The sequence below is a fragment of the Symphodus melops genome, assembly GCF_947650265.1.
Source record: "Symphodus melops genome assembly, chromosome: 12".
NCBI lineage: Eukaryota > Metazoa > Chordata > Actinopteri > Labriformes > Labridae > Symphodus > Symphodus melops.
Genome location: NC_136702.1, coordinates 7,718,510 through 7,740,563, shown reverse-complemented (window position 1 = coordinate 7,740,563; position 22,054 = coordinate 7,718,510). Strand labels below are relative to the sequence as shown.

At 39.2% G+C, this 22,054-nt stretch overlaps 1 protein-coding gene across 3 annotated transcripts in view; it reads left to right on the top strand.

Moving 5' to 3' along the window:
• col4a2 (collagen, type IV, alpha 2) overlaps positions 1-22,054 on the top strand; it is a 52,637-nt gene that overhangs the window by 18,606 nt on the left and 11,977 nt on the right. For all 3 annotated transcript variants that reach the window (XM_079357363.1, XM_079357361.1, XM_079357362.1), the window contains exons 5-19: positions 17,483-17,617; positions 17,714-17,758; positions 17,848-17,964; positions 18,041-18,109; positions 18,230-18,265; positions 18,440-18,493; positions 18,606-18,641; positions 18,818-18,859; positions 19,282-19,353; positions 19,491-19,535; positions 19,643-19,690; positions 19,784-19,819; positions 19,910-19,954; positions 21,300-21,357; positions 21,873-21,989. In XM_079357363.1, coding sequence (XP_079213489.1) covers positions 17,483-17,617; positions 17,714-17,758; positions 17,848-17,964; positions 18,041-18,109; positions 18,230-18,265; positions 18,440-18,493; positions 18,606-18,641; positions 18,818-18,859; positions 19,282-19,353; positions 19,491-19,535; positions 19,643-19,690; positions 19,784-19,819; positions 19,910-19,954; positions 21,300-21,357; positions 21,873-21,989 — 955 coding nt within the window. The remainder of the gene's footprint in view (positions 1-17,482; positions 17,618-17,713; positions 17,759-17,847; positions 17,965-18,040; positions 18,110-18,229; positions 18,266-18,439; positions 18,494-18,605; positions 18,642-18,817; positions 18,860-19,281; positions 19,354-19,490; positions 19,536-19,642; positions 19,691-19,783; positions 19,820-19,909; positions 19,955-21,299; positions 21,358-21,872; positions 21,990-22,054) is intronic.

The following is a 22,054-nucleotide window of genomic DNA, read 5'->3' as shown; positions in this document are numbered from 1 at the left end:
CCTTTATGCCATTTATTATTACAAATCCAATTAAGAGAATACATAAGATATTTAATCCATCCAGAGAGAGTTGTCAATGAGTGTCAGAAGTGCACGTCATGGATATAAATCCATGGTTGAAAATAGTTCCCAACAAATTCACAATGTATTTCCCAAGCTGGACTTATTTCAGATACCTAAAGAGATTACACCTCCTCTCTGAAAGGCTTCTTCAGTTTTAAACTGACTTGGACTTGAAGCTCTCAGTTACCACGACCTGGATGACTGAGACATGTGATTGATACATTTTTTCGAGGTTTACATTTTCAGTTTCTATTTTTTTATTTGTTTACGACAACCTGTGAGCTTAGTTGTTTTAGTCTTAGTTTTCAGTGATCTCATACTTCTTGTCATCATGGCCTAAAATTGGAAATCAAAGTATCACAACAATGCAAAACGAATGAGTAATGGCAACATCAATGTAAGAGTTTGACATGAGCATTAAGCCATATGGACGGCTGTGCAGCTGGAACTCATTAGCCTGAAATACTTATCACACTTTGGTACAGTTTAAGTGCTGAAATTCAAACCATTAACCTCTGTCAAAGATAAGGTCAGGCTGGAAGGAGTGTTTTGGAAGTGGGAGAGCCATTAGGAGAAAAATGAAAGAAGACAGAGAGACAAACGGATGTGGAATCAAGAGACAGACATAGACTAAACATATCTGAGATAAAGAAGCGTAGCATGAGTGAGCAGGGCTTTGACTGAGCTGCCTCATGCTTCACACACGTGCTGCCATGATAATCAGATAGTTTCTGTTGGACTGGAGGTTCCCCGGGTGTGAAGATTTGTAACATTCACTATCAGGCAGACAACTAATTGGCCACATAGTCAGACAGGGCTCTTTGACAATGAAGTGACATAAATACAATTTGAATAAGGACATATATTTTAGCTTCTGTAGTTTTTAAAAGAAAAACATGAACACTTAAAAAAACATTATACATATAAAACATTGTTTTCTCTAGAAATAGTTTGAGAAACGGCTGAACGAGTCGACATAAGAAACAAAGGCCAGAAACTGACAGTCAGAGCGTTTTTGTTCTGTATGTTTGCTGCTTGGACTCCTTTATACCTGTTTGGTGGCCAATTGTTTTTCTTTGTTTTCAAACAAGTTATTTAATATTTATCCCAGGTAAGAAATGTGATTCGAATGTAGTTTGAAATTTTACATTTCCCAGAGATGGGACAGATCCAATTTAATGTCAGTATCAGGCTCCTTCATTTATGTATCAGATGACGGACTGGTGGTCCACATCACCAATTCAGAACAGCTCAGTTTGCATCATTCTTGCTTTAAAGATATTCAGAAGGAACTGCGTCTCCATCATGACGTTCAGACGAGATGGAACAGCTCCTTCTAAAAAAATTCAATTCTTGCACTTCATTTTGAAATATTTATTTTGTAAACCTTACAGTTGTTTTTGCTTGCTGTTTGTATGTGAAGCCAGCACAAAGTTCAGATAAAGGACTTAGACAAATATTTATGCTCTTATATTTATATTATTTATCTTTTTGACGAAGAAATGCAATGCTGGGATTACTAAAGCTTTGTGCAGCCATACATATAATACCCACTACAACAATAAAACTATTAATAATGATTAAAAAAAATATCTGACTCAGTATTTGCATCTGTATGTAAGCATCGGAATCTGATCTGAAAAAAGAGTTTTGTGCATCTCTAGTAACTGCAATGCTTGTACATAGTACATAATACTATATGCAAAGTATATAATGATGTATATCTGCTAGTGATGTTGGGAAATAAAAGAGTAACACATAAATATAACTTAAGAACAAAAAAGTAAGAACATTTGAGTAAAAAAAAACCCTTCCAGAACATAAACTTGACAATTTCCTTTGTTTTTCTTATCTTGTAAAGAGTGCATAAAAATGTCTGTTCAGCTGTAATGTGGTCAACTCAAAGTCTGAAATGAACTCTTAAAAAACTCCCTGTTTAACAATAAGTGCAGCTCCTGAGGGAGGCTTTCATAGGAAATACAGAGGTGAGGAAAGGAATGGAATGGAAAGTCCTGCAGCTGTACTTCAGCACGATTTTACCAGACCAACTTTACAGTAGGTCTGACCTTTGACCTGCACGCTCTGTTTGGATGCAGGAAACCCTGTAAGGAGGCGGTAAGAGAGACAGAGAGAGGAAGTCTCACATTCCACATCTGATGGATGCAACATTTTTAACAGAGGGTCAGTAGACCACCTTTCTCTTCCTTCTGTCTCTGCCTCTGTGGAAAGGAATGAGTCGATACAGCATACATTGCTGAAGCACCAAGCGATTGATGCTCTTTCATAACTGTTCAAACCTTGCCGTTGTTTTGGTGTTCGTCTTTAAAAAACAGGAAAATTGAAGTAAAAGCAAACTCTGGTCACAGGTTCTACATCGCAAACAAATGTGCTAAATGTGAAATGTACAAACATTTGTCTCCGATGGAGATTTGACGTTTGAACTATTTGTAATTTGAAGATAGGCATCTACTCACTGCCAGGCATTAGACATTTTCTCTTTGTTAGTCTGTCTTCTCGTCTTGTTGACTCATTGCACAAATATTAACCCTGTAAATTTCCCGACGTCCAAGGGGTTTTACACATCACACGAAATGCCCGTTATGAAATACTCAATTTGTTTTTTGAACCCATTGGAAAAGAAGATGGATTCTCACAGATGTGTTCATCCCTCTTACCCGCTTTTGTCTACTTTCCCCTGAAGAACTGAAGGAGCCAAACTGATCCTACACAGCTGTCTGAATTGGCAGGGACTTGACACAGCTGTGGGGACGACATGGTGGTTGTAAATGGTAAACCGGGGGATATGATATATCCAGCATCTCCTAATCTTACTTTATATGTTCATACCTTTATAATCAGATGAGATATCCGTTTTGCTCTTGCAATAAACCTTTATTCCTAGAACATCAGAAATTGGTTCAGGTATAGCGTTTCTTATTTCTGCAATAAAGGTTGTAAAACATAAAAACGTGCATAAACAAAATAAAAACAAAAAGGACGATTTAACCACTTGAGAACCAGACATGTTTCAAAGGAGTGATTGAAGAGCACAACAGAGCATAAATAAGAGTCAATATTGGACTTACATACATGAGGTAAACTGCAAAAGGTTCCCGTTTCTGAATGTCTGTGTGCGTCCCTGCTCGTTCACAAATATGCCTCTGCAAAAGTTTAAAGGGCTTTATTTAAAAAAAATAACTTCCATGTGCATAAGTACTCATGGAGACTTTGGTAATTGCAAGAAAGGCAGGAAATATGACAGACTGATGAGTGGTGCTTATTTAATCAGACATATAGGAGTTAAAGGCGCCCTGTAAGATGTACAGCTCTGACTACCAGCTTACAAGCTGCATTTCTACAAAGCAGCCAAGCTTGAAGAAATGCAGTCGAAGAAGTGAAAGTTTGTGTCCAACAAAAAATCTGTAATATTGGTTGGCAAATAAGCCGAGCATTCTTTTCCTGATTTATCCACACAGAGAAAGGCAGAAGTTCATGAGCTAAAAAAAAAAAAAAGAGGAGACAGTAATAGACAGTTTGAGAGAAGGGTGTTTTGAATGAAACAAATGTTTTCTGTGGCCTGAACACCTTAATATGATCTTTTCTGTGTGAAGAGGGGGAACAGAGATTTGGCAATCCGAGTCATTAGCTCTACCACCCACTCCTCTGGCAGTAAACACATCGCAGGCGTAGAGAAAAATATCAAACTCCCCACAGCACTTTTCCAGAAGTCCTTAATGTTTTCTTTCCATCATTAGGGGATTGTTCTCCTGAGATTTGTAATAAAACAGAGAAAAACGCTGTAATGGATTTACAAGAAAACAAATTAGCTCACATAAGGCGTCTGTAGAAGTTCAAAAGACATGGGCAATATTGAAATCACTTTAAAGAGCTGGCATCTAAACTAAGACATTTCAGTTCTATTTAATAAAGGGATAAAATATGCAGTCTTGCAAGATAGGTGGTATAGTTTGTGGTCTACAGAGCATGAAAAACCAGGCAGCATGAGAAAATGAACACAAGACACCCTGAGTCTGCAGCAGAAGGGTAGGGTTGAGAAGATCAATGTGGTCTTTTGTGCTGGGATTTTTTTTACATCTTCAGTTTACTGAAACAGGGAGTGGCTCCGGGTCTGATCGAGAAAGAGAAACACAGTTTAAAGGAACCTAAGCGTTCTCCTCGATGAGTTCAGTGTCTTTGCTCGACATATAGAGAGGCCACAGCGAGAAACACAAACAGAGGAACATATCGAGTCAAGTGTATAGATTCTTTACAGATATGGAGATGATGTCTTCTCCATCATGGGAAAAGCCGCCAGTGCTGATGCAGAACAGGAAATGACACGCATCTCAGGAAGCTGAGCACAATGACGGTCCACTGATCTTTTTTTAATACTGACAGTCTCTCGCTTTTTTTTTTTTTGTGGGAACAAGATCGCCTGTGTGTTCAGCTGCAGCTATAAATGGCAAAGATTTCCTTGTTCCATGAAAACAAGTTTGTACCTAAGCTCTGAATCCAGTGCCCATGACTGTCATGTACTTCCCTGGCTGCTCGGAGACAGGATGCCGTCACAGAGAGGAATGCTGTAGAAAGATCAAAGAGCCCTTGAGATGTATTTTCACTTGGATGAAAGGTTCTGGTGCATTTCAGGTTCTGGCTTTCTTTGGAGGAACATAACCTTTAGACTTTTACAGTCCCATGGAATATAAAACCTATTCAAAGAAATCATAAAACTCAGAAATGCATGACATTCGCAGTTAACCTGAATTACTTATTATTTTCAACTTTCCGATACAAGTTCTTGACCTAACAGAAATGATGTGAATATAACACACACATTTTGAGTTTGGCAAATCCTCTGAAACACTCTTAATATGCACTATTGGTTTGATGAAATGAACTCTCTGCAACCCTTGGACTTAAATCAGGTTGGACTCCTATGATGAGAGCTACATTTGCCTCAGTTCTTGCTAACTTTGATCAAACATGATTTATCTCTTGTCATAGATATGCATTCTGGATGAGAGATTGTCATTGAACTGATTTACAGGCCATGAAAGCACGCCAGTTTACATCAAAGCTCCACATATCTGCAGGAGAAATTACTTGTAATGGCAGTTCATATTCTGTAAGCCCCTTAAGCCAACTGCAATCATTAGTCTCTATTCCAATAGTCCCTCTTCAAACTCTGACCTTGAGCTTTTTTTTTAATGAAGGAATACCAACTGTTGAACCAATATGAAAAAAGGGTGGATGCGTCAGAGAGGAGGGGAGTTAATGGAAGCTGAAACCTGCTGCTATCACTTAAATTCTTGTGCATGAGGATTTCCTCTTCTTAGATTGTCTGATTGGGGAGTTCAGAATGGATTCCAGGCTGGTTTTGTCCTGTGTGAAAATGAAAGCTGGGGAGCAGTGGGAGATGTCTGACGAGACGTTCAAAAAAATCAGAGAGCAACCAGCTGTTTTTGTAATGTGCTGGGAGAGATATGGCATATGTAGCTGTAGCTGAGTAAAGAATTTAAAAGATATCCAGCAATGGTGTGAACCTGTAAAAATACATTTGCGAGGCATTGATGTTGTGCCCAGTAGAAACAAAACTGTTAACGAGCCTGTAAAATCTCCACACCTCACTCACACATGCCTCATGTTGTCTGTTAGATTTGCCTACCGCTCCTCGCTTCTGAAAGAGGGATACAGATTGATATGTTAAGACTGTTATGCATGATAATGGTTCGAATACATTTTTGGCGCAGTAACAAAATACTTTTAAACAGTTAAACATTGACGCTACATTGACTATCAATTTATTAAATTGTAAAAGTGTCTCTTTTACCTTATTTTGGTCTCCTTAAACTATTAAGAAACTTTTGCCCAGAAGCAACTAAAGCTCTGAAAGCCAGCTGGCAAATTTACGTTTTATTTTCTGTTTAACCTGGAACTTTAGAATAAGTTTTGTCTTTTTATAAAAACAGATTGTTGCTACTTCTGGAAAAATCGTCCTTAACAAAAGCAAAATTAACTCAAGATCATAAATATGTTATATTCAGTTTGAAAAATGTGTACATTTGTAACATTGGTACACTTTTGACAGATGAAGCGAACTTTCAGGAGAACAAACTAAAAGAAAGGCACAAACACTGCAGCACTTCAACACAAAAATGTGCCCCATAATTTACCAAATGGACATCACAAGATCACATACTTCTCCAGTGACATCTTCGTCTGCATCTACAGTCAAAAGAAATTCTTCTCCTCATCTCTTTCTTTTTTCTATACTGTGGAAACTGAGTGTGACCCACTGTGCTGCCCCCAGCTGAGGTCCAGCTTTAAGAGCCTATTAAAGTGGCTCACTCTCACATTTTAAGATGCTGGATGCCATTTGGGAACAGGAGGACCATTGTTACAGAATTACAAAGGACCATCTCTTTTCTAAGGACACACACTATCACACACAAACTGTACACATAAACCTTGGAGAGCATACTTAAATCAGTAAATACTATAATTAAAGTTAAAGTAACTATGAAGTCCTTCATGTCAAGTCTGTCAAAAGACGAGTGATCCCTCTTTAAACCCCTCAGCTGACCAGTGACCATACGAGCTTAGCTATGAGACATTTTTTTTACGTGGTGAGAGTGATACCTTATATTTAAAGACTCAGGATTATTTAGTATTTTAATTCAGTATATCAGGAACCATCCATAAAATTTTATTTTTTATGTGTTTATTATGTTATTATTATTTTGGATTGGACAAGGCACTAGATCTTTAAAGATTTGCCATAGTGATCCCTAAAGTGGTTTAGTTAGTCAAACAACTTTACACTGAACAAGCGTCTGATGTTCCATTTTTCTTTTGCTTACCGGTACTTATATTGCTGAAACCAACTAGCACTTAACTATATAGTTTTATTATGACTTTATTTCCTTCTATAGGGATGCTTTCATCTTTACATTTATCCATCTTTTGCCTCAGTGTGCGAGCATGGATTTAGTTGATATTCAAAACTTTAAATGAAACTTTTAAAAGTGAAGGAGTTAATATTATTCTGTTAGCTAACTAATAAAATGTGTATAATTTATTTCATTTAACTTGCAAACTGTTCAAAAACAGAACAACTTTTCAGGCACGGTAACAGTAACTAAGCAGATGGGGACGAGCTTACTGTTAAGAAACAGCCAAAATATGTCATAATAGATCCTTGAACTTGCTTGAATGAGTTTGATTTTTAGTAAGGTTTTGTGTATTTAGTCGCCTTAACAGGCAGGTGCTGCAAGGTCCCTTCCTGTTAAAAAAGTACCATACCTTTCAGCACCAGAATTAGTATGGGGTTAAACAAGGCCCTAGTTGCTGGTCAAATGTATCCCGTAACCCGCCAATACCGAGGGCTGTAGCAATAGGTTCATGGTCTTACTCTTCTGGCTGAGCTAAACGGACGTAAACAAGTACAGTGAACAGATCTCATATGCAGTGTTTTGATCTGCAAAATTGAGAGAAAAATGTTTGGTGAATGAGTCCGGTGAAATATCCATATCAACCGGGGCAATATGAAGGCTGGCGATGCTAGCACGGCTAAAGTTAGCCATACTCAGTGTACTAAATTACGTTGTTTACACACAGATCATTTTCATGAGCTTTGCTGACAGTTTTCAGCAAATTTTATAATTTTATACGAGTCGGATTGGTTGAATTTTTTCATCATTACCTTTTACAGCAGGAAGAGATAAGTAAGGCCTTGCAACAGTACAATGATTAATAAGTCTTCCTGTGTAACCTTGTGTGTATTTAGTCAGACACTGGCCTTGTGTTAATATCTCTAGCCTATCCGTGTTACTGTGTCAGAAGCACAAGGCGTGAGTGTAATAAAAGATATTCTCTTTCCTGTTTTGGCTAGTTTAGTTGTTGCCTCATGGGACTCTGAACTTAGACCAACTTTAAACCTCATCCCTGAACAACCAACAAATGAAAACAAATTTAGGAGCTTTGCCCCATTTTCTTGTATATAGTTCACTTTATCCTCAACTCCCTATTATTGAAAAGACAAGTTAGGCACCCTATTTATTCCATGTCAGTCAAATGTTCAAATGTTTGTATGCTGTAAACATTCTACAACCACAAGTACATACTCCGAATAACGCAGACAGCAGTGGGGAAACGTTATGGTCTTCAAAAAGGGTTCTCGAGGCTGTAGGAAAAATGTGACCAGTGTTGTGGGTCACCACAGTAACACCATGTGTTCTCTATCAAGCCCAGTTGTGAAATCGGGGGCCGGCTGCAGAGGAAACAATTAGATTTCTTCTAGCTCCACTCATATTTATTCCACCTTTTCTGAGAATTGCATGTTTAATGCCGGCTTTTCTCTCAGGAACAAGGTCTCACATGGCAAAGGTTTGATATGTACCTGTGCTCTATAATTTTGTCATTTTGTGAAATGTTTTGGAATTTGTGGCTTGTAAAAGGTCAAGGCTAAACAGAAGCCTCTAGCTCTCAATAGGATTGGCACGATTAACTTGATGTTGTTGTTTGTTTGTTTTTTGTCTTCTCTTTCTGTTACACTGCTTGGGGGGCTGGGAGTACAGCGTTTTGTCTTTTTTATGTATGCAGATACATGAGAAAAATGACATAAATGAATCTTGAATCCTGAATGTAATTTGCATGTATCACCAAGATCTTCTTAAATTCAGTCACTAAGGCACATCCACCTTTGCCCTGATTTGCTCCCTTGCAAACTATAACGACATGTGCTCTGCAGCTGCAATGGCAGTGGGTGTTGCATCTCCATGTGGGAAATGAAAAACTTTTCCAGACTGGCAAAATTGGCTTGTTGGCTGGGCCAGCTGAGTGGGTCGATGGGTGCAGAATGAGGCCTTGAGGATTACATGGGTATCCCCTAAAGTACTATAACTGGCTGCACTCCATGTCAGTCAGGGCCAAGATCACAGCTGGGTATTAAAATATAAATCTTGTTTTCCACACTTGGATTTTCCCATTGCTGTTCATGGTTGTATGTTCTGATGTTAAAAATGTCATACATCATTTATAGGAAAGTGTGTTGATCTGTCCATGTACTGTAGCTGTCCATGGTCCTCAGAGGACAAATCTTAAGGCCTTTCGTCTTCCCATGAAGTTGCATGTAATGTGCTAGTTTTACATGTTAATTATATAATTATTAGCTTACTGAAATGCCTGGCTGGTTATCTATTCTGTAAAACGACCTTCAATACTGAAAATTGCCCATTTCAATTCCTAAGTGCCAAATCTATTTTAAAAAAAAAACGTTTTAAAGATGGCATAGCTTCCCATTTGAGTGTCTTCATCCAGTGTACACGATTGTTAGCACACCAGCATAACATGAACCATTTACCAGTTCAACTCTTCATTGTTTTCCTCTGATACACTATCAACACATCATTGTAAAACTAAACTCATTATTTTGTCAGCGTTCCTGTTGAAATCCTTTTGAAAATGTAAAAAAAAAGAAGAAAAATCTTCATTTTTTTCACACGTCATCACTGTTCCATAGCGTGTTAAAGCGTTACACTCCATTAAATTGAATATACATACCTTTGTACCCTTGAGTGCCGTCGACAATGTCAAATAACGAAATCGAAATTGAGTGAGGTCGGTGCGTGCTGGGCGATCGACTGTATGGAAGCTGTAATGGAGTTATAATCTGGGTGATAAATGTTACTGTGGGATTATAGAGGCAACACACCCAGCATGGACTTCATTATGTGCAGACATACAGGCTCACAGGTGGCTGGTCTCTGAGGTGAGGGCAACACCTCATTTGAGACATTTCACTTGTCACACACACACACACACACACGAATACACACACATGCAGGCTGCAGCTGTGTCCTGTTTAGACACATGTGTGCTGGGACGTCTCATTCCTTTAACGTGAGGCAATAGCACAGGTGTCCGGCCCCTGAGACCCCCTGGGATAACCAGAGGACCAAGCTGTTCTGTTCTCAGCCTGGGATCCCCCTTTGAGTCTTGATCTTCAACATCATCACACACCCTTCAACACATCCAGACCCAGACACACACACACACACACGTGAGAATAATCACTGATCATTAGTCCTATCTGGCACGCATGTGAGCACGTGATCTGTGAGAAAGACACGTGCATTCAGAAAAATTAGCTCAGGGTCTAAACACATTAATTCTAATGTAAACTGGTTTCAGTGCTGCCAAACCACTCTGGATCTGGATTGCTAAACAAAGAGGAGCAGTGGACCTCCATGAAAAACAAAGCAAGTGTCAAGAAATGACAGATGTTTGCCTGAATGTCAAGTGATTAATCCCTCAAGTTCATCTCTCTCTCTTTGCATGTGAGCAATTTTAAGCAGATGAGTCAGAGGAACGTGTTTTCGCACTACGTCTGAGAGATGTTTCCATTTATTCGGCTCTAAGTTTATCTCTGACATTTACAAAACATTTTCACCTTTTGTTGATGATAATTATTCATGAGATAATATTGTTATAATAATATTGAGATAATATTGCTGTTGTTACACCTGTGGCCTGCATGTACGTGTAGATTTTCCCTACAACGTTCACATATCATTATATATCCTCACTTTGTGAACCTTTTCCTCCAGCCAAAACTTCGGAAATCTGACCTCCTGAACCTCAACCAGGAGATCTAAACACACTCTAATAGATATCTAAACATCATCTGCAGCTGTTTATTTTTTCTGCCTGAGTCCTCCTCAGGGCATCTAGTTGAGGACCCTCTGAGACCCCCTCAGGCTTCCCTCCTAACCTCTCATATCCCTCTTTAGCCCTCCAGGGAAACTGAGCCCTGTTTCCCCCAGGGCATAATGTAGAAGGGATGCTTGGCTTGAGGAAATTAGTCCAAGAAAAATGTATCCAAGAAAAACATGCGAGCTGGGTCACAGAGCAGTGGGACCAAGTCCACCAAAGTGTCTGAGCCAGATTGTGGGAGTCTGAGAGAAAGGGCAGACATTTCATGTTCTGTAATTAAAAATGGCTGTATTTTATTATTGACGTGGGTCTGCCAGAGACTGCCAAATACTAATAGATGATTATTTAACCTGTTGCAACTATTAATTGGTTTTGTCTCCATGCCCATGTTTTTCTGTCATCAGGTCTATGCCGAAACTCTTTATCTTTGAATTAATGTTGTAATCAGTTACTCTTTCCTATCTCGTGTAAAAGCATTACAAAATGTCCTCCAGTGTCCCAGTTTTTGGGGACAGACAGACAGATAGAATAACAGGGGGGCTTCCGGCCTGTTGTTTATTGAATTATTTTATTCCTCTCTGAGGTCAGAGGTTTGTGCACTGGGCTGCGTGTTCCCATCCTGTTGTTAGTGGGTCCTTCTCAAACCGTCAACCCCCGGGGACAGTCTGGGTCCAGATAAAATTTATGGTGTCAGGCAGGGGGGACTTTTAATAGATTTGTGTTTCAGGAATGAGAAATACAAACACACCCACATCCACACAGGGGGAGGACAGAGGGTTGACGCTGTGTGTATTTTATAGGAGGGATTTTCTCAGAGATTTCTTGGTATGGGTTACACATCTTGAATATTTTACCAAATGAATGCAGTAAATATGTCAATAAAGAAATGAAGCTCTACTTTAAACTGTAGGAAAAAGCTCTAACTATAGACATATACTGTACATGTGTTGTTAGGGGAAAAAGGAACTAAACATGTTTAAAATATCCAAATAAATGAACATTTAAAAGAGTATGTATAATATTAGCGGTAGTGTCACTGTTAGTGGTTAAATATGATCATATTTTTGCTGCTGTCACTACACTCTACCCCACCCCAATATCTAAATGTGAGGCCCCACCCTGAAGTATACTTCACACATTACTGCAGCGAAGTGACGGGTTAACTCACTGGTCGGCAACAGAGCTGCTATGATGAAAGTTTCGTCTCTTAAATCAATGCTACTGGTTATTGGATGTATTCACAATATCAACAAACGAATGGAGAAAAAGACGCCGGCCTGCAGATAAGAATATAAGGCTAGCTTTGTTACAGGCATGAGCAACGCGCTGGTTGCACAGTGGCCGTAGCTTAATGTCATCACCCTTACCAACTCGCTTGCACGGAGGTTTTCCAGAATATTTCCTGCTGTGTTACAACACATAGACTTTTTTATTATTTTCAAGTGTAATTTTTGCTCTTTTTAAGCCTTTTTTGTGGAGATAGGACCGTGGATAGAGTCAGAAATAGGGGTGGGAAGAGAGTGGGAAATGACTTGCTGGAAGGCAGCCACAGGTTGGATTGAAACTAGGGTTGCCTGCTAGGTGGAGGACCACCTCCTCTGAACAAAGGCCCGCGCATTAACCACAAGGCTACTGGCACCCTCATTGCCTCAGCTTTTTGTGAATGTTTTTACCAGTGGGCTGGCTAAAAAAAAAAGGTGACGAGTGTCTCTCTATCTTGTAATTCTGCTTCCCCTTCCAGTTGGTAACCATCTAGATTTAAACTAAGAGATCTTCCCGTCAGCAGCTCTCTTTTTCACTTACTTTTCTCTACTGTAAAACTCGTCGCGTTGAAACCTGTAATGAGTATGTTTGCTCAACGGTTATCCAAAGAGACAGAATTTTTAAATCTCAAAAGTAAAGAAAGGGATGTCTACGAAACTGTCCAAAATCCTCCTCACACATCCCTGCAGCTATTAGAGATAGAGGAAATCTTAAAGTCAGGGTTCATTTTTGGAAAATATCATATTTCTGTGGTAGAATTGGGATTAGGGAGAATGACTTCACATTTTTATTACCATTGTTGTTTATATTAGAAAATTCTTTATCAGCATCACCCACACTGTCACCCTGGGTCCCTTTGTTCAACTTTAGCCAGTGTGTTTCTGTGCGTGTCTGTGTTGTGTTTTATGCCCCTGAAATGAAGTGAGAGGTGATGGGATAAAAAGCAGACACCAGTTGGCTGAGCAGCATGGGAATGGCTGGTGTTTTATTACCTTTTTATAGTATTTCCTCCAGTCTGTTCTTAATAAACTTCGTGTCGTGTAGATCCAGATAACCTCTTTCTTTAACACCTTTTATTTCTAACCAATCCCTCGTCCTCTGGGTTCCTTTTGTTATTTTAGCCAGCTTTTATCTCCAGCTTTCATGTCAATTAAACATGACTCCACATCTGACTCCATGTTTTCCTCTCTTGTCATTGTGATGCTAGATATTCATTCAGCTTCAGCAATGATAATGATACTTTTATATAATCATCGCCATTGATCTTGTTATATGGATTAATATTATCCATTTGTTGGTGTCTTTCTTTTTGCATTTAACTGTCCAAGGCGGAAACTCCGGCCCACAGTGACATCAAAATCACACCACGGTCCTTTTTTACTTTGCTTTACAGATAACGCAGAAAGAGGAATGCTACATATGTTACAGTTTTCTCTAAATATTGCTTTAGTAAAAGAGTTGCTTTTTTACTACAAAGTGTCTTATTGTTAGTGAATATGCCCACCACAATTTTCCAAAGTCTAATACAAGGTTTTAAATAGGCTTTCAAGGAACCCATATCTAAACTATTACAAGTTTGCATTAATATAAGACAATGAAAATGAGCGTTGCAACACATCACCTAACTCGAACGTTTGTGTGAGTCAAATGAAGATCCAATCTTTACGTCCTCAATCTGCTCAGAAATTGTCTGGGAAGCTCCAATTCTTTCAGATATTTAGAATTCAAAATCTTGACAAATACGTCCTGAAAGGCTGTGGGGAAAAGTCATGTGTGACTACCATAACAGAGTAAAGGGAGGACGGTTATAAGTGGACAATAATGGTGACTGGCAGCAAGAATCAACCCGCACAGGTGTGCTGTACAACTGCATGCATATGAAACTACTTACTTCTAGATCTCACTGAAAAATATAAAAATATTCCCCAGACATTTCTTCCCCCAAAACGTGTGTGTTTGGGTTTTTTTTATAATCATGAATTAACAGCTGGCTCCAGTGATCATGTGCGGTCATATGAGGTGGTGTGTTTCTCCGCTGTGTCCGATAATCTTCGTAAAATCCTGTAGCATGTGATGGGCCACGATTTTCATACTGTATCTGGTAGTATTTGTATGCTTGAGATTATGGAGAAGAGTTTCTGTTAATATTTTCCTGACAGTATGTGATGCTACTCCAATTTAAAATTGGGGAGGATTTTAAGTTTTCTTCTTAACTGAAAGCAGAAGAAGAACAGCAGGGAAAGTCTGCACCGACTTAAAAGCATTTTGTGATAACATTTCTTTTTTTAAGCACTACATATACAAATAAACTTGACTGTCTGTGGTGCAAAAAGCTATGAGCCTCCACTCAGAGGTCAAACGTTCTGAGATCATGGGTCAGCTGTGATCTACCTCTTTGCCTGCCTCATTTCCTCTTCTTCCCCTGGTGGCTTCAGTAGATTGGGCCACTGAGTCATGGCTCCACGTCTCCTATTATGAAGCTCACGAGACAGGGGGCTGAAGATATGACGTTAGTAAGCTGTGACAGGAAGAAAAATAAAGGGGCTCAGACAGCTAGTTACAAAAAAAAAAAGAAGCTAGAAGGCAAAGTGTCTCTTGAGCTTCATAATCTGGTAAAGTCATGACCAGCCTTCAAAGACAGAGAGGAACGCAGACCCACACAGACAAGCATGTCGGTGAGCTTGATGTCCTGTAGTGGATTCCAGGACACGTCTGTTTGAAGAGACCTCTGCTTCCTCTGATCCAGATTTCAGGGTTAACACAAGTTCAGTATTTTACTATGGTAGATTTAGAACGTTTTTGGTGCCTCTGATGTTTCCTTTCCTCCGCTCTTGATTTATTGGTTTACTTGTTGTCACTCTCCACCCAGCAGGGACAGGAAGGTTAGGAATACAGAGAAAAGAGAGGTCGCCAAGGAGAAGCTAAAGGATGTGGGAGCATTGAAAAGTTCAGAGCAGAGGAAAGGTAGAAATGCTGGGTGGAAGTAATGTAAGCAGATAAGAAAGGGGAGTAGGGAGGTATGAAGGAAGTGAAGCTGTGGAAGAATGGTAATTAAAGTGTTTGTGGGCTCAGGAGAAGGGTCATGGAAACAATCAATCAATTTAAATTAGCAGCAGTCACAAAACCCCTCAAAGTATAGGTAGGAGTGTGTAACTGTACAGTATGTGTGCTGGGGGGGAATAATTCAAGTTTAGTCAAATGTTGTAGATGAACATAACAGATGAGGACATGAACCTCAAAGGATTGAAAGTCTCTGTTGTGATCCGATCTTAGAACCAGAACCTTGACTCCCTGTTTTACACTTCTGAAGAGTTTGTCAGGCTCATCATTTTAGCAGACTTGTATTTGCAAATGTTAAACTGCTAAACGACAAAGTGTTAAGATAAAAGTGTGAAGGTTTAACTTGGTTACACACATTTGTAAAGCTCTGCTCCGTGCAGTGGATTTGATAAATGGTCACCTCTAAAAAAAAACCTTTTTAAGAGATTTTAAGGCTACAATGAAGCAAATCAGAAAAAATATCAGCTGGGATTCCTGCCTTTCTTTCTATATCAGTATGGCTCTGTTATTACGAAGATGAACATTAAATGTTGTTCTTGAGTACTCCAGAATCAACAGTACTGTGACTCTATAGTGGCGACTTTTTTTAAATAATCGTATCCTGGCTGAGCATCTTAGCAGTTAATTGGTCAACTCTTCCTGCAGTTTTTATGTATGAATGTAGAAATTCAGAGCCCACCCTGATGAGACGCACCCTCCTGGTTACCATGGAGTTTGAGTTGTTTTGACACCACTGTTGTGTGTCTGATGTGCGCTCTATAAGCAGCAGCTGCAGGGTTGTGACGAAGCAGAAGACAAAACACAGTTTGTTCTGTTCCTAAAAAGCCTCCAGTAGACAAAGCTCGACCACGCACACACATGGACCAGTTATATGAGTTCATCTGAGGCCTTATCTCACATTATCTGCACGTGATTGCTCTGTATGCGTTTTTAAATTGTTGTCTGACATTATTTGGGCTCCCTGCAGTGTTAGTAAGTCCTTCGAGACTCTTAAAACAACTAGGCCAAGAGCATTTCTTTCTGCGAGGGGACAGACATCTCTGTGTTTGTTGGTTCTCACAGGAACTCTGTCAGGCCCTAAAGCCTCAGAGGTCATCACTGACCCCATGAACTCCCATGCCGTGCATACTGAACCAATTCCCATCTTGTCTTTGCCCTCATGTGGTTTTTTAAAACATTTTATTTATTGTTATTTTTTTTGTCCTGGGACTTTGTTGTTAATTATTCCAGAGACCCTTCTGTAGCTTTTCTTCATGTCTAGAACCTCTGGAAACTGTGACACACATCCTGTTTCTGAGAAACACTAAGATATGGTCTGTTTTTGGGGGCATCCGTTCAACCTAATCTTTCGGTTTGAGCCCGTTTTAAAACACTTCTTTATGCTTGTGTCCTGCCATTTTATTGTTGTCAACTTGCAACAGTATTTGCGGTACAGAAGTAGGCAAAGAGAGAGGAAAAATGAGGCAGAGGCAGAACTGAAGCATGCATACAACAGAGGCTGCTTTGAGATTCTGCCAGCACTGTCCTCTCTCTTTCATCACTCTGAGTGTTATAATCAAACAGTTATATTTAGCCTGCAGATATTTGAGCTATCTGCAGTTTTAAAAAAGGCGGAAAATAAAGTCCTCTTAGAAAAACCCTTCACTCTTCAGAGTGCCTATGTTTGATCTTTAGTTTTATAAAGGGTACAATGACAGGCGAGTCTGTCTTTATCTCATGTGACAACATCTATTCTTATCCGTATCTGGCAGGTGCTAGAATAACTTGTATTTATATTTCATACAGCCATCCATTATCTAAACCGCTTTTCCCGTTCAGGCTGGAGCTGGAGTCCAAATCCCAGCTGTCATTTTGTTAGAGGTGGAGTAAACCCTGACTTTGTCACCAGCACATCACAGGGTTTTATAGATTTCTGCTCTCTAAAGAGGACGCAAGTACAGTGGTTGACCACTAGATGGGTGTAAAAGACAGAAGGAGAGGATGTTTCTAGAAATAAAGGGTGTTTGTCTCCCCCTTGTGATTTAATCAGAAAATACAAGGCAGCAAAAATACTTGAATTAAGGATGTGTTTGATCGTTCTGTGGTTTTGTCATTCTGTCGTTTCCATTGTTGTGACACTTGGGTTCATGAAAATATTTATCTACTCTTCTCTTGTAATTTTAATTTGTGTCACTCCCTGTATCACCAATATTAGCTTAGCATTTTATTCAGCTTTTCAGAAGACATGATTTTAAGGACTAAAATAAATTAAAAGACTTCTGATTCTTCTTTAATATGTTTCAAACTGTAAATATGTGCAGCATTGACAGTTTATTTGATGTATTTTACCCTTGAGCTGAGGCTGATTAAGTCATTTTTGTTCTTAATCCACATCCAATTTTAGGGTCCCCCAGGTCCTCTTGGCCATCAGGGCCCTCAGGGGCCTCCAGGGCGACCTGGTGATGCAGGCATTCAAGGACAGAAGGGGCAGAAAGGGGACCGTGGACATACAGGCAACATAGGACCAAAAGGAAATGTGGTAAAGTATTCCCCTGTTTAGTTGTCCGAGTGATACAAATATTATCAGTCTTGTTTGTCCTCTTGTTGATGATGTGTGATATTTGTGTCTACACAGGGAATGACCGGAGTTCCGGGGTTTTCTGGTAATGATGGCATTCCTGTAAGTCCACCTATCAGTAAATTATAATCAGTGTGTTGAGTTGATTCTGCCTGTGAGATACCCTGAGGGATTTAACGCTCTCTCTAAAGGGACACCCTGGACAAGCTGGCCCCAGAGGAAAAGCAGGCGCTGACGGCTGTAACGGAACAACTGGAGACTCAGGCTCATCAGGGATACCTGGCATTAATGGCCTACCTGGTTATCAGGTTAGAGTTTGGGATCTATAAACCATGACTAACTTTTATTTCACAATAGTTCTAATTTTTTTTTTTCCCCTCTTAGGGACAAACAGGCAGAAAGGGGGAGAAAGGAGACTCTCTGGAGCTGAGTGTGTACATGGAGCGTTTCAGGGTGAGAAAGAGGATCGTTCAAGTTCTCCTGGCTTTATAAAATTCTATTCACAACCTCATGTTGTTGTAACAATATAATATGAATCCCACTGACTTGGTTGTTTCTGATTACTCTTCACAGGGAGATCTAGGCAGGCCGGGGGTCAACGGGATAATTGTAAGACTTGTTCCTCAAGTGATTTCTTTCTATATGCTGATATGACCCACCAACTATTGTTTCATGACATATTGTTGCGTATCTTGTTATTAGAATCGTATCTCTGAATCTACTTTGATTCAACTTATTGTTGAAATCTTTGCAATTTGCTCTCTTTCATTTGATTTTTGTCAGGGGCCACAAGGAAACTCAGGATGGCAGGGTAACAGAGGCTTCCAAGGACCAAAGGTGTGTGTGTGTGTGTGTGTGTGTGTGTGTGTGGATTTGCACCTTTTTTTGTCCAGTATAGCCCTACACCTATTTTCATACTTATCTGGTGCCTGTTTGTGTTTTCTTTCAGGGTCCCCCAGGGCCTCCAGGTCCCCGTGGACCAAAGGTAACAGTCGTTTGTATCAGATAAAGTAGGATTGTAATGGAACCAGAATTTCCCCCTTGGGGATCAATAAAGTATATAACATTTTAAAAATTCAATTCAATTGTCTCAATTGTCTCACAACATGAAATATTGAGTTTGATGGATGCAGCTTCAATTTGTATTGTTTCTCTGTTTAGGGTACCATGACCAAAGTGCTCAAGGGACTTAGAGGAAACCAGGTGAGTCATCTAAAAGTCTAGTCCGTCTTTTTTTTTTAATAAAACTGTTCTGGAAAATCCGAAATGTGTATATGTCCTAAATCATCTCATCAAATTCAAGTTAAAATCAACATCAGATTTAAACATTATAATTCAAAAAATGAAAACAGATTTTCCTGCCCCATTATTTTTCCCCAAAATGTATTCTTAATATCTTATGATAATCCAGTTATAGTAAAAAGCTTCTTCGACATCACACTAAATGTATTCCTAATCTATCAATTTCACACATTTTGTCAATAACTGTGGGAGTTTCTTCTACATAAACCATAGTTTAACTTTGATACCTAAAATCTTGTTTTGGCGTTTAGTTGTAATCAAGCATTATGGAACTTTCTGAACGCAAGGAATGACTTTTGTTGTACTTTCTACTTACGCCACAGGGGGACATCGGACCACCGGGGGAACCAGGAAACTCTACTCATCCGCATAGTCAGCCCCCGTATGGCCCTCCGGTGTGTACTTCAGCAAAACATTTTCATCTTTACCCATGAACCTGCTGTGATGAAATGAGACACATTCTATCTATCATTTAAAATCATGTCTACAGTGACATACAGACCAATAATCTCCTTTGTGCCCGCTCTGTTAGGGACCTACTGGGGCTCAAGGGGAAAAAGGTCAAAAAGGAGATCTGGTAAGTCAATATTCATACAAGATTATGTACATTTACATATGTTTAAAAAGAAACACCTCAATCTCATCAGTTTAGCTTTATCAGTCCTGTTATCTGGTTTATTTCAGGCAGACAACAAAGGAGAGACTGGTGTAAAGGGGATGCCGGGATCACGGGTAAGCACAGGAGCATTTTACCACATTTCAACTACAACCTGTCCTTGATCAGATGTCATAATGGTATAATGAGTTTTTTGGATCCTTCTTAAGGGCTTTTCTGGTTTAAATGGGAGACCTGGACCAAGGGTATGTTGTGTAAACAATTACAGATGGTTCCTCATTAATTAATCATGACATCAAATGTTAAATCATTGATTAACAATCACTCTTTTTCAGGGTGATCTTGGTGATCAAGGACCAAAAGGCAGAGATGGTCCCAAGGTGAAAATAAACTTTATATAATGAAATCATGCATCTTAACTCCTACACATGTGAATCTAAAATTCACAAGTCAGTCATAGTTCAGGCCTGTCTGAGGAGTTTCTATTGATGCCTCTATAGATCTACTAAAGAAAATAAAGCTATCCGTATAAAGGTTGAAAACAACAAACTTTTTACAACAAGTATTCCCACTTATAATGTACGACTGTGCAAAGAGATCTTCTTGTAAGATTTTCTTCCATGATGGGATAAAAATCAGCTCAGAGCTTAGAAGCACTGCTTTGTCCACAGGGGGTGCGCCAAAATCAACACAAACTGAAAGTTGCTCAAAGAAAAAAAATTACAAAAATATATTTAAAAAAAGTAAAAAACTAAGTATTTTATTCTTTGATATTACATTTTATTTCGATTAAAGGGGACATTTTGATGAGCTGGAATATTGTATAACAGCACCACTAGTCTCAATTTTTCGTATTTTGTACAAATGTTTTGAAATAGAAAAAAACTTTTGCACATCCATTTCATAAGTTAGGTGCGTAAGAGAGCAGTGTGTTCATCAAAAACCTAACCGTGAACTCCAGCACTGTGTAACAGCGCAGTGTTAGACAAACCTTAATGTGCCTGATGAAGGTCTAGTACCGACAAATTGCCTATACATGTTTGTTTGGAAGTTAAACAGTGCGTGGGAGTTAGAATAAAACAAACTTTATTCTGTCTCAGAGGAGATACTAAAAACAAGCATACATAAAATCATCCAGTATAAAGACATCAAATGACTGCAGTGATACACATATCTGTGAATATTTCGTAGACTTGACATCATATTGTTTCATTCAGTTTGTAATAACTGATCATTTTAAAGGCTACTGAAGAGTTTGGTTGTTTTAACTCACAAGCCAGAAACTGTTTTCGTCTGTTATGCTCTGGCGTTCAACCATTTGTTGAGGTACAGACTCAAATTACAGCTGACTTGTCATTTTTCGAACTGCCAGACAGTACAGTCAATCCAGACACAAAAACAAAACCAAAAAATTATTATTACCATACTGTGAAATTACCAAGATCACTTAAACATATTAACATCATCATCATTTCTTGGGACCTGAGTCCTATTCAGTCTGTTAATGTGAAACCAGATAAAAAGTCATGTAGCGAACGACAAAGAGAAAGAAACAAATACACAATTTGATAGGACAGGAAGAAGAAGTGTGTCATTTTGTGTTCACATCCAGCCTGTGATCTAATCCAGTTACTTCTGATCTTAGTTCTCCAGGAATTAAAACAACAATTGAAACTGCTGAATTGAGTTCTAATAGACTGGTAATGTTTTATTTGTATTTTTTAGGGAATCAGAGGAGATGCAGGAGAACTGATTTCATCTGGGTTATGGCCTGGTTCAGGAGGTAAGTCATAACTACAAGGAAAAGAGACGTTCATATAACCAGTCAATAAAAAGAGAAAATGACCGACAGCGTTATGAACCATGACATGGACTCAGCCTTTAGTGTCACTGACATGAAGTGAAACTCTGATGGGAAAGTTGTGTCATTGCTAAAGTTCAACACACAAAGCCAAAAGTCAGATGTTCAAGATACATGAGCTAAATATGAAAGTGATGACAGCTGATAAACTCAGTGATCTTTCGGAACAAAAGAGCTTTTTTCATCCAGCAGGACGCAGCAGACCAGCTGCTGAGAGCTAGTGGAAATAATAGAAAATGTTTACTGAGAAGTTTTTTAATATTGAAAAATGAATAAGGGCAAACAGTTTGAGACCACAGGAATGATTAATAAAAAGTTTATTCAAAGAGGATGTAACAGGTACAAATGAGGATGGATTAAAGCAGAGAGAATGTGATGTCTGAGAAAATCTGTTTCTCTGAAGCCACCAATTCAGTTGTTCTTTATACTTTGACTAGGAGGTCCCCCTGGTCCTCCGGGTGAGCAGGGTCCACAAGGAGAGAGGGGCCCAGTTGGAGACCAAGGCTCTCCGGGACCCCAAGGACGCCCCGCCTCTGAATCACAGCAACAGCTAGGTCTGTACTGGTTGTTTAATTACTATAAGACACCTACCCACACTAAAGTAATTCTCATCAGGTCT